Genomic DNA, 13207 nt, shown 5'->3' with positions numbered 1-13207 from the left:
AGAAAAGTTTTAGACCGCCCCTCCAAATCGAAACAAAGTTGATCCATTGCAACGTGTAACACAATTGAGATCGAATGGATGAAGATACAGCTACAGTAGTTTGGTTCGAGTCGTAAGCTTGACAGTTAAGCTTTAGCAAGTAGCCATTGCTGTGTCAGGTGCTTCCTTTTTCGCGTGCTTCATCTGGTTTGAATCGATTGTTTATTTTGCTTTTATCTGATAAGTGTCGTTCTCTTTGTTATAGGGGTTTACTTCACTCTAAGCTGAAAATGCATTATTGTACTGCGTCATGCATTGTTTGTCGCATTCTGATAATGAGTGTTAACGACCTGTCGCCGCTCGCAGCATGGCTTGCTTTTGTGCGCGCTACCTTACAATAAAAAGAAGGAGAGGAATTGTCTCATAAGCGAAACAATGGCATGATACTGCTATTTGTTGTTACTTACACTGCTGCTTTCTTTGATAATGATCAACAAGAACCAAATAATAGACTATGTATGATAGAAGATGTTCTGAACAAGAGTTTAGGGAAAAATTTTCTCCGTTTGAAAATCTTTGCAGATGCCTCTTTAGTACATTACATTCTGCACGGAAATTAGAGTCATCTTATATTTAAGAATCTAGTCAGTTGCTATGTTTCATTTCTGACTGTATCACTATTTAACATAAGAATAATACGAATATAAACATGACATGATATGTATATTCTTCCGCGTTTGCTGTTGTGTGAGACAGAGTTTATTAGACAGACAGGATTTAAATGTGATAGCAGCAAACACAAAAGAATACATGGCATAATGTTTACGTTCTTCTACCTTTTCTTTCAATTTATTTACTGACGCAGGGGTTTTGGCACCAGTATTTATCTTTGTGCTTGCAAAGCATACCTGTGTTGCGCTACGTGTATTTGATGGCAGAAGTTAGTTGTGGCGACACCTAACAACATTTTTCAGAACTTCCGCTTACTTTGCACTCGATTCTAAGCCGCAGGCAGTTTTTTGGATTACAAAAACCGGAAAAAAAGTGCGGTTTAGATTTGAGTAAATATGGTATACAACGATGGTGTAAAAACCTTTTGTCCAACTGCATTTGCTAGCAGAGTTTTATCCACCTGTGAAAGAGCATATACCACTACGGAATTGGAAGCTTTAGCAGTTATTTGGTCTTTGAAAAGGTTTAATTATTATGTATATGACTCAAGGATAACCGTTTATTGTGACCACCAATCACTAGCCTTTTTACAAACTTGTAAGTTGCTGCATCCTCGCTTGTCATGGTGGACGCTGGCGCTGCAAGAATAGCATTTTCAAATTATTCATGTAGCCGGATAATAAAATATTATAGCTGACGCATTGTCAAGATCTCCAGAAGGAATAACACCTGAAATGGATGTACATAATAAGGCAGAATTTCCCGTGCTGCTTCTTCAAGAAAATGATTACAAGTTATATTATATTCATTTATGTAAGACAATGGCTCAGCTTCAGAAGAAGGATCGGCTATGGAATGCTATAATAAGACAATTCAATCAACAAAATCCTACGGTCAATTTGGAATACTACCGGCTTGTGAATAATATTTTATTTTTTAAATCTGGGAAGGCTCAGAATATAAAGTGGTGTGTCTGCATAACCGAAGAATATGAAGATCGATTAATTTGGTTTACACATTTGACCTGGGGTCATGTTGGTGTTGTAAAGCGTGCTAATAACATTAAATATTATTATTACTTCCCAAACATAAGGCGAAAAGTGCACAAAGTCATACAGAAATGTGCTCTCTGTCAAAAGGTTAAGCCGGACAACAAGGGAAATAAAACTGGGCTTCACTCAATAATACCTGAAGCACCAAGATCACTTATATCATGTGATATTTGTAGACCACTTCCTAGTGCCAGAGGTGGTGTTAAGTACATTATTGGATTCTGTGATGTGTTTACAAAATATGTTAACCTATATCCTATAAAATCAGCAACTGCAAGAGCTGCCACAGTAAAGTTTGTAAATGACTACAGTCCTCATGCAGGGATTCCAAAATCTATAATCTCTGACAATGCGAAGATATTTACTGGATATTTATGGAGAAAATTAGTATCACAACTAGGAATAAAACAGATATTTACATCTTACTACCATCCACAAGGGAATTTAATTAAACGGGTTTTCCGAGAACTAAACAGATTCACGAGAACGTTCTGTCATGATAAACAAACTACCTGGATAAACTATTTGACCAAGTTTGAGCAGATTTATAATAATTTACCACATAGTTCTACTAACTTTACCCCGAATGAACTGATGTTGGACACCAAAATGTCATGTGAAGAAAAAATTCGCAATGCTCTCATTAACATTACGGAGAAAGCAAGACAGTGAAAGGAAATCCATGATAGAAACATCAAACGGATTCAGACTTTCAATATCGGACAGAAAATTCTTTTAAGAAGACACTTCAATTCATCAAGGTTGAAGAAGACCATCAGAAAATGGAATCTAATTTATACAGGTCCATATATAATAGCTGATATACCGAATCCTGGTGCGTATTTATTAGAATATCCGGATTCTGGAAGAATAAAAGGATTATTTCCCCATGTAGACCTAAAGAGGTACTTTTAAGAAAAGTGTTTCAAATTAAATGAAAATTCTGTATGAAGTATTTGGGTGTTGAAAAAAAAATTGAAGTGCGAAGGACAGTATACCTCAGCTACTGTGATAAGTTAAATGACAGCATGCCAAGCATCTGTGATAGTTTAATGAACAGTAAGCGATTGCTTCTGTGATAGTATAGGAATATTTAGAAAAGTAAGTGGAACTGTAGCTATTGCTGCTGTGAAGACTTACTGGTGATCTGTCTACGCGATGATCACCAAAGAAGCTTGTGCGTGTGAAATAATATACATTCAGGGACTGTTAATCTCCAGTGATAATAAGTTTACTGAAGCTATATGATCGAATAAGGCACTTGCGTGTGAAGTTAGTGTTTGTAAACTGACAGTTCACAGGAGTACAAATGAACCGCGTTAGGAAATTAGAATCGATTTTTAAATTTTTTGAGTGCCACATAAAAAACTAATTAAAAGCAGATCTGGCAGAAGGATGATTTTGGAGCAAGTAAGAATATCATTGTAAAGCTTCTGATGGAAAATCCACAGCAATATCAAAATTTTACGAGAATACTATTTACAATTGAACCCAAAATTCCCAAACTAGATACTACTATTAGTAAATTCATTAATGTTAAAAACAGTCTGCTTGTAACACTAATATTTCTAGCATCTGCAATTAAAGTAATATCATCTTGATAATTAGACAAGTTCAAAAGCCAAATATGGTGGCTATCTGATAAATGAAGCGCTTCCAGACATACGTTTCCGTGATTGTTTCTACTTGTACTGACTCAAGGACTCACTTTTAAATTCCTTAAGGTATGTTTTTCAACAGCCAATATAACCAATAGATACCACATCATATAAAATTAAAAATACAAGCTGGATTACTTGAAATAAAATGGCAATTTTTCAAGTTCCAAAATTATTACTTTCAAATAGGACTTCACTTGTTTCTCTATCTTAATTAGTATATGTTATAAAACAAATTTGGCAGATTCCTCTAATTGTAGATTTCTGGTAAACTTCTATGTGAAGGTGTTAAAAACTAACCATTTCAGCCAAAAAACTTGCTTCTTATCTCAGTCCCCATCCAGAGTCCATTTTCTGGCAGCACTTTTCATTACTTTTTTAGCGACATTGCCGACATTCACCCACGGAGCATACTCATCGCAACAGTAGTCTCAACTGTTCCGACAATGCCAGCACGTGTTTATAAAAAGGATCGTTGCAGTGTTGATGTGGTGAGGTAAGTAGAGCATTAGTCATTTGTTCATATTTTCATATTAACACACATTCGAGTTTCTTCAGGGACAATTTCTTCATTTTTTTGTTAAGTCTGCATAATATGTCCATGATGATTTTATATTATTTGCTGCGCAGCACTGTTTAAGTCTACAACTTTCAAAATAGCCTAACTGCTTGTGCTGCTTTTTTAGGAAGTATAACTGGCAATTTCTTTGTTTCGCGTATTATGGCTCAAAATACGCAGTTTTGTGGGTGCACAAATATGGCAAAATAGCAATATGTGGTAGTGCTCAAACTGCAAAATACGGCACAAATCTGGGACACAAAATGGCCACTCAACACTCTGAGTACTCTCAGCCCTCCCAACAATGCTGGTATAGTTTTTCTTGTGCAAGAGCTACAGTGAGCAACTCTCTAGAGATGGAGGTTGCCGTCTACACAAGAGGTCTAAACTTGCAGAGCACGGCTATCTGAGATCTTGCTTCACACTCCAACATGCCAATAAGCTACTAATGGCACTGTTTACACGACATATATTAATTGCAAACACTCACAGAATGAAAACCTCATGTGGGTACCTAGCTTTAGCATCTGGACCTCAATGAGAAATTCTTTTGTGTGTGAAATTGATGAACCAATGAAAGGTGATGATCATGAAAAGTGAATTAAAAATTTCAAATGCAACTGTTTGATGCATTAATTTACAATCAAAGTCATAGATAGAGTATTCAAATACCCATTTCAAGTTTGTAAATGATTTTAACAAAATATCAAGTGAAGTTCAACATTAGAGCCACTTATGTACACATCCCCCCCCATGAACCATGGACCTTGCCGTTGGTGGGGAGGCTTGCGTGCCTCAGCGATACAGATGGCCGTACCGTAGGTGCAACCACAACGGAGGGGTATCTGTTGAGAGGCCAGACAAACGTGTGGTTCCTGAAGAGGGGCAGCAGCCTTTTCAGTAGTTGCAGGAGCAACAGTCTGGATGATTGACTGATCTGGCCTTGCAACATTAACCAAAACGGCCTTGCTGTGCTGGTACTGCGAACGGCTGAAAGCAAGGGGAAACTACAGCCGTAATTTTTCCCGAGGACATGCAGCTTTACTGTATGATTAAATGATGATGGCATCCTCTTGGGTAAAATATTCCGGAGGTAAAATAGTCCCCCATTCGGATCTCCGGGCGGGGACTACTCAGGAGGATGTCGTTATCAGGAGAAAGAAAACTGGCGTTCTACGGATCGGAGCGTGGAATGTCAGATCCCTTAATCGGGCAGGTAGGTTAGAAAATTTAAAAAGGGAAATGGATAGGTTAAAGTTAGATATAGTGGGAATTAGTGAAGTCCGGTGGCAGGAGGAACAAGACTTCTGGTCAGGTGACTACAGGGTTATAAACACAAAATCAAATAGGGGTAATGCAGGAGTAGGTTTAATTATGAATAGGAAAATAGGAATGCGGGTAAGCTACTACAAACAGCATAGTGAACGCATTATTGTGGCCAAGATAGATACGAAGCCCACACCTACTACAGTAGTACAAGTTTATATGCCAACTAGCTCTGCAGATGATGAAGAAATTGAAGAAATGTATGATGAAATAAAAGAAATTATTCAGATAGTGAAGGGAGACGAAAATTTAATAGTAATGGGTGACTGGAATTCGAGGGTAGGAAAAGGGAGAGAAGGAAACATAGTAGGTGAATATGGATTGGGGCTAAGAAATGAAAGAGGAAGCCGCCTAGTAGAATTTTGCACAGAGCACAACTTAATCATAGCTAACACTTGGTTTAAGAATCATGAAAGAAGGTTGTATACGTGGAAGAACCCTGGAGATACTAAAAGGTATCAGATAGATTATATAATGGTAAGACAGAGATTTAGGAACCAGGTTTTAAGTTGTAAGACATTTCCAGGGGCAGATGTGGACTCTGACCACAATCTATTGGTTATGACCTGTAGATTAAAACTGAAGAAACTGCAAAAATGTGAGAAATTAAAGAGATGGGACCTGGATAAACTGAAAGAACCAGAGGTTGTACAGAGTTTCAGAGAGAGCATAAGGGAACAATTGACAGGAATAGGGGAAAGAAATACAGTAGAAGAAGAATGGGTAGCTCTGAGGGATGTAGTAGTGAAGGCAGCAGAGGATAAAGTAGGTACAAAGACGAGGGCTGCTAGAAATCCTTGGGTAACAGAAGAAATATTGAATTTAATTGATGAAAGGAGAAAATATAAAAATGCAGTAAATGAAGCAGGCAAAAAGGAATACAAACGTCTCAAAAATGAGATCGACAGGAAGTGCAAAATGGCTAAACAGGGATGGCTAGAGGACAAATGTAAGGATGTAGAAGCTTATCTCACTAGGGGTAAGATAGATACTGCCTACAGGAAAATTAAAGAGACCTTTGGAGAGAAGAGAACCACGTGTATGAATATCAAGAGCTCAGATGGCAGCCCAGTTCTAAGCAAAGAAGGGAAGGCAGAAAGGTGGAAGGAGTATATAGAAGGTTTATACAAGGGCGATGTACTTGAGGACAATATTATGGAAATAGAAGAGGATGTAGATGAAGACGAAATGGGAGATACAATACTGCGTGAAGAGTTTGACAGAGCACTGAAAGACCTGAGTCGAAACAAGGCCCCCGGAGTAGACAACATTCCATTAGAACTACTGACGGCCTTGGGAGAGCCAGTCATGACAAAACTCTACCAGCTGGTGAGCAAGACGTATGAGACAGGCGAAATACCCTCAGACTTCAAGAAGAATATAATAATTCCAATCCCAAAGAAAGCACGTGCTGACAGATGTGAAAATTACCGAACTATCAGTTTAATAAGCCACGGCTGCAAAATACTAACGCGAATTCTTTACAGACGAATGGAAAAACTGGTAGATGCAGACCTCGGGGAGGATCAGTTTGGATTCCGTCGAAATGTTGGAACACGTGAGGCAATACTGACCTTACGACTTATCTTAGAAGAAAGATTAAGAAAAGGCAAACCTACGTTTCTAGCATTTGTAGACTTAGAGAAAGCTTTTGACAATGTTGACTGGAATACTCTTTTTCAAATTCTAAAGGTGGCAGGGGTAAAATACAGGGAGCGAAAGGCTATTTATAATTTGTACAGAAACCAGATGGCAGTAATAAGAGTCGAGGGGCATGAAAGGGAAGCAGTGGTTGGGAAAGGAGTGAGACAGGGTTGTAGCCTCTCCCCAATGTTATTCAATCTGTATATTGAGCAAGCAGTAAAGGAAACAAAAGAAAAATTTGGAGTAGGTATTAAAATTCATGGAGACGAAGTAAAAACTTTGAGGTTCGCCGATGACATTGTAATTCTGTCAGAGACGGCAAAGGACTTGGAAGAGCAGTTGAACGGAATGGACAGTGTCTTGAAAGGAGGATATAAGATGAACATTAACAAAAGCAAAACGAGGATAATGGAATGTAGTCAAATTAAATCGGGTGATGCTGAGGGAATTAGATTAGGAAATGAGACACTTAAAGTAGTAAAGGAGTTTTGCTATTTAGGAAGTAAAATAACTGATGATGGTCGAAGTAGAGAGGATATAAAATGTAGACTGGCAATGGCAAGGAAAGCGTTTCTGAAGAAGAGAAATTTGTTAACATCAAATATAGATTTATGTATCAGGAAGTCGTTTCTGAAAGTATTTGTTTGGAATGTAGCCATGTATGGAAGTGAAACATGGACGATAACTAGTTTGGACAAGAAGAGAATGGAAGCTTTCGAAATGTGGTGCTACAGAAGAATACTGAAGATAAGGTGGATAGATCACGTAACTAATGAGGAGGTATTGAATAGGATTGGGGAGAAGAGAAGTTTGTGGCACAACTTGACTAGAAGAAGGGATCGGTTGGTAGGACATGTTTTGAGGCATCAAGGGATCACAAATTTAGCATTGGAGGGCAGCGTGGAGGGTAAAAATCGTAGAGGGAGACCGAGAGATCAGTACACTAAGCAGATTCAGAAGGATGTAGGTTGCAGTAGGTACTGGGAGATGAAGCAGCTTGCACAGGATAGAGTAGCATGGAGAGCTGCATCAAACCAGTCTCAGGACTGAAGACAACAACAACAACAACATGTACACATTGCTCAAACCTGTAACAGATTAGACTTAATAATGCTACATCACCGATTCCCTTTGATGAGAGGCAATGGACAAAATCCTAGTCACTTTCAAAGCTAAATAAATGTTTGTTTACTTACTTCTGTATTTCGTTTGACTTTCTCCCATCATCTTCAGTTGCAGGTAGCTCAGGATGATGTGGTGGAACGCCCAATCCTTTAGCTGCATCTGAAAGAAGTGACTCAGTAAAATCAAAGAAAACAAAATGCTGTACACAAAGTAAAGCAGTAGAGTCATAAATCATTATTTCCTGCCTAACAAATGGGTGTAAACAAACAGCAGGCATATCTATACAGTGCTTCTTTTCATACATTAATGAAAATCTGTGCCTTACATATGGACTTTCCAATGAGTAATCTGTGGACTACCAATACACATTATAGAATGATCACTGTCATGTAACATCGCATCGCACAGAGGCCTGAAATGTAAGTGTTGCCAGCTATATCTAATTCTGTAAAGGTACACCCTCAACCAATTGTAAAATGTTAACTGATGGAAAAATGTAAGCACATCTCTGAATACAAGGAATCAGCTAATCTTGCAACTTTCAATATTAACTATGGTACAAGGCCTGGAAATCCCATTTGCAATGAATATACATAATGAATATTACATGACATCTTAACGTATTTCAAACATTTTCCTTACTTGTGTGCTACACAATAATGTGCGACAGTAAATCCTTATTTAGGCAAAAAATTATTGTTACACAAGGAAAAGCAATTAGAGTTACATTAAAAATGCCAACACACATATTTTGTAGGTATTTGTTTTCACAAACAACTAATCAAACTAACAAGGTAATGTTCAAATCCAACATATTGAAACCTACCCTGAAATTTTTCACACAAGAAGAATACACCGAAAAAACTGCACTGTCAAAATTTCAGTTGTTAAAGCACACTGCAAGTATATTTAAAACTGATAAAGTTACTTATTTTTGTCACACGAAGAACTGCTTATAACAGCAATTTCTACATCCTATTCTGGCTAGCACGCATGTCAGCAGATAAGTAGACGAAGTCATGACAAAAGAACGTAATACTGCACAGCAAATTTTAGATGCTTAAGACAACGGAGCCAATGGACATACTAGATACGCTCACTACGTTTTAACCATGAAAATCCAACGGACGTATGTCACATGTTCTTCACTTCATACTTATTTATTAGTGATTTAAATGTGTGTTTTATGTTTGTAAGTGGTGGGACTAATTGTTAGGCTTGTCGTAAGTGCATTGTTGATGGCTAGTGTGCGGCAGTCTCTTGTGAATGGCACCAGCGTTATGTGAACTATGCGCGCACTTGGAATATTGTTGAGCTTGTTTTGTTCTATGTCCGCTGATGTGTTGTGGTATTGTGTGCATCCTTCCCATGTGTAAAAACACACAAATACTAAATATGACTAACAGACATCACTTGCCAAACTTAGAGACTGAAGTACTCTAGAACAATGGATCAGAACTTGACGATTCTTTGGATGACATCGGCGATTCTTCAGAAGACTACAATGACTCACGTGAGCTGGAGAGCGAAATTTGTGCTGCTGACAGAAACGATGGGAGTGAGTATGATGAAACTAATGCACAAGTTTCTATAAGTCAGGTTTGTCATTCAGTTTAACAGCCTGCCCTTCATAATGAATGGTGTCATTTTGATGCACTCCCTGAATTAGCTCTGTTTGAAAAAATTCACGGTCCTGTCGATACATTATCAACAGAACTAGACTGTTTGTTGCAATTTTTTGATCACAGCAGGTTTCTAAAAGTAAAGTCAGGGATGAATACATATGCTACTGATACTATTTCTGAACTTCGCCATCAGAACAGAATCAAACCAAAACCTTTATGAAAGAAATGGAGAGCAGTGAGGATACATGAAGTATAACTACTTTTTGCAATTGTTTTGCACGTGTGTGTTGTAAAGAAACCTGAACTTAGGAATTATTGGTCTGAAGACCCTGTGCTTGCTTAATCATTTGCTTCTCAGCTAATGTCATGAAACAGATTTTTTGCCATATTCAGGATGATGCATGTGAACAATAATTCACTATGGATATCTCAACAGAACCAGACTATGACCCTCTGCATAAAATAAGACCTGTTTGGGACTTTTTCACAGAAAGGTGCAGAAAAGTCTTATCCGTCACGACATCTGACTGTGGATGAAATGATGTGTCCTTTTCGAGGCAACAATGGATTCCATGTTTATACGAAAGGCAAACCAGGGAAATATGGGATAAAACTGTATGTTGTAAGTGATGCTCAAGCAGGCTACATGTGCAATGCTGAAGTTTATACTGGAGGAAAAGGAAATGTTGACAATTCTGTCAAATCCCTGCTGCTGAGGCTATGTTCCTCTTACTTGTGGAAAGGACATGTGGTTTACATGGACAGATTTTATACAAGTCCTGCAGTCCTTCAAGAACTATGGGACAGAAATAAATTGGGAGTTGGAACTGTGAGGAAGAATAGGAGTGGATATGTTGAGGTAATAAAGCCAGACATTGTAGTGAGGAAAGAGACAAGGTACTACTGTAGGCCATGTAACACAGGCTTCTGTGTTCCCAAGTGTTTTGGAAGATTTCATACCCGAGTGTTTTGAAAAATTTTATACCCAAGTGAAGTTCTCTAATTTGTAAAAATGAGAAAAAAAAACATGTCACAATACACACATTACTAATAACTGAAGCATTTAGTATTTCCTGCTGACAAGTGATTTTAAATCAATAGCCTACCATTCCCTACAACTTATGAAAATTTTGTCAACTTCAAGGAAAAATAAAAATGCTGAAAAACTGTATCTTTAGAGTGATATTTACAAATCCCTGTATAATTTATTTTTGCTAAACATGTGCATATTTATAAAGAGCAAGGATGAAAGGTTAAGCTGATATACTGCCTAAAGAGGTAAGTGGATTAGTAAATTTCTTAAGAAATTGTAAATTAAAATAAATTTCCTCAGGATACGGGTATTAACTGGGTTGCCGACCCATTAGGATCCAATGTGTTAAAAACCAATGGGTTGGCAACCAACAGTGTCTCAAATCATTAATTTTTAGAATAACTTGCAAATTCATATTGAAAGTGTTGCAAATGTTAACTATTATACAAGTGACTAGCAGTGGAAAGTAAATCACGGTTGTGTACAATGTTACATTACAGACGAATTCCATCATCAATTGGGACTTTAATTTGTTGATATTAAATATTTTGTAACAATTCCTGCATCTCAGTTCCTAATAAAATTTTTGAGTAATGTATATTTAGCTAACAATGAAACATTTTCTTGTTTATTCCCTGTAATTGTCACAAAAAATGCGAAGCGTCTATTGGGTGACGAAAATAAACATTTTCCTGACACCAGGCACACCTGTTAAATGAAAAATTAACAAATTAAAGTACAACACCGTAATTTGTATTTTTATTTATACAGAACTGAAATGGAGTAAGAAATGGTCGTGGCTGCCATTCTGCATATTGTGCTATGTACCAGGCATACTTTATCAAATTTATATAAGGCGACAACGCAAAAATGACTAAGTTTAACAATATTGTTCTGCTGATAAACCTGAAATGAGAAAGAGCTATCAAAAATTATATTGTTCGCTAATATTCTGAAAAATGCTCTACACTGTGGAAAACTTTTTTTTAATTTTTAATTTTAATTTTTTTATCATCGAGAGGATGAAACTCACTATTAATTCCAGGTGGAATCCTAATTTAATTAACAGGATTTGCGTCATCATCCTAAAGACAGAAGTGTCGTTATGTACAGGCCAAGTGTTCAACAAAAGCAATGAATAATTATCAGTAAATGGTAACAAAATTTTTCAGATGTGACACTAAAAACTATTCTCTCCCATTTTTTCCAGATTTTGCTACATAGATGACAAGAGTTTTGCAAGTAAACAGTCATCTTTTAAATGGCTCTGAGCACTATGGGACTCAACTGCTGTGGTCATCAGTCCCCTAGAACTTAGAACTACTTAAACCTAACTAACCTAATGACATCACACACATCCATGCCCGAGGCAGGATTCGAACCTGCGACCGTAGCAGTCGCACGGTAGTCATCTTTTAAAATTTGTGGTCCTAATTTGCCTTATGTTCCTGAATACAGGTATAAAGCTAAAGCTACAGAAAACGGTAATCGACTGATATGTATCACCAGAATTATTCAATACAAATGTGTCATAGCATTCTTCAACTGCTTAAGCGACTGTCTCTTTCAGCCCCCCCCCCCCCCCCCACCTAAGTTTGAAATGATACAGTGCAGTTTTCATGCAGTCCTTGCACAAAACCTGACTGATTGACTTTATACATAGCTTTTTTAGGGGATAAAAAGGATGATTTGTCTTCAAGTCAGCTACAAATTTCCATATAGTAATACATGTTAATTACATCTCCTCTATTTGTTTATTTGGGGAAAACTCCATAAATTTGTGACTTCATTTTCCGTATAATTTAATTTCGCAAATCTGTTTAACCAGGTTGAAGACACCTAAAAATCAGTTATGTTCATCTCCATTTGTAATTGAGAGCACCCAATCTCATAGATTTCCCTCGGTAGCAGTGCACTGACTCTCACGAGCAGTTCTATACCTTTCGAATAGTTTCTTCTTTCACACTTTCATAAGTTTAATTTGGGGTGTATCCGGACTTCATGGAAATCTTTCTTCCATTTATACAATTCGTGTTCATATTTTATGAAACAAAACTGGCTTTTTACACAGTTTAAGTTTAAGCATTTTCGCCCCCCTTCAATTATCCAAAAACTTCATAGTCTTTTGTTTGTCACTTAATGCCATTACTGTACATATTCTCTTTAGCCTTAGTTGGATGGTATTCTGTAATTTAATTACTGCAACAATCATTGTTTGAACCACAGTTTACACAACTTTCTAAGCCATTTACTGTTTTTTTAAATGTTTCCACAATTTCTGACAAAATATCGGCATTATTCGAACGAATGTCCCAGAAATAAAGTAATAAACAACACACATGTAGGACTTCAGAATAAATAGGTGATTTCGACTGCATACAACATTCTTCATATTTCATCTTTGAAAGGCTGAAAAAATTAATTTATTCCACAATACTGTAAAACTCTAGAACCTGCACAAAGGCTGTAATATATTTTGCCCATTTAAACAGCCTATCAATTTAAGCTCTGATGGGGTCATGAACTGGTTTTGA

General features: G+C 37.1%; 1 protein-coding gene across 2 annotated transcripts in view; it reads right to left on the bottom strand.

Moving 5' to 3' along the window:
• Positions 1-13207, bottom strand: part of LOC126297780 (histone-lysine N-methyltransferase trithorax-like) — a 221568-nt gene that overhangs the window by 129212 nt on the left and 79149 nt on the right. For both annotated transcript variants that reach the window (XM_049988962.1, XM_049988961.1), the window contains one exon: positions 8087-8174. In XM_049988962.1, coding sequence (XP_049844919.1) covers positions 8087-8174 — 88 coding nt within the window. The remainder of the gene's footprint in view (positions 1-8086; positions 8175-13207) is intronic.

Source organism: Schistocerca gregaria, chromosome X (genome assembly GCF_023897955.1).
Source record: "Schistocerca gregaria isolate iqSchGreg1 chromosome X, iqSchGreg1.2, whole genome shotgun sequence".
Classification (NCBI taxonomy): domain Eukaryota; kingdom Metazoa; phylum Arthropoda; class Insecta; order Orthoptera; family Acrididae; genus Schistocerca; species Schistocerca gregaria.
This window is presented reverse-complemented; position numbering and strand designations above follow the sequence as displayed.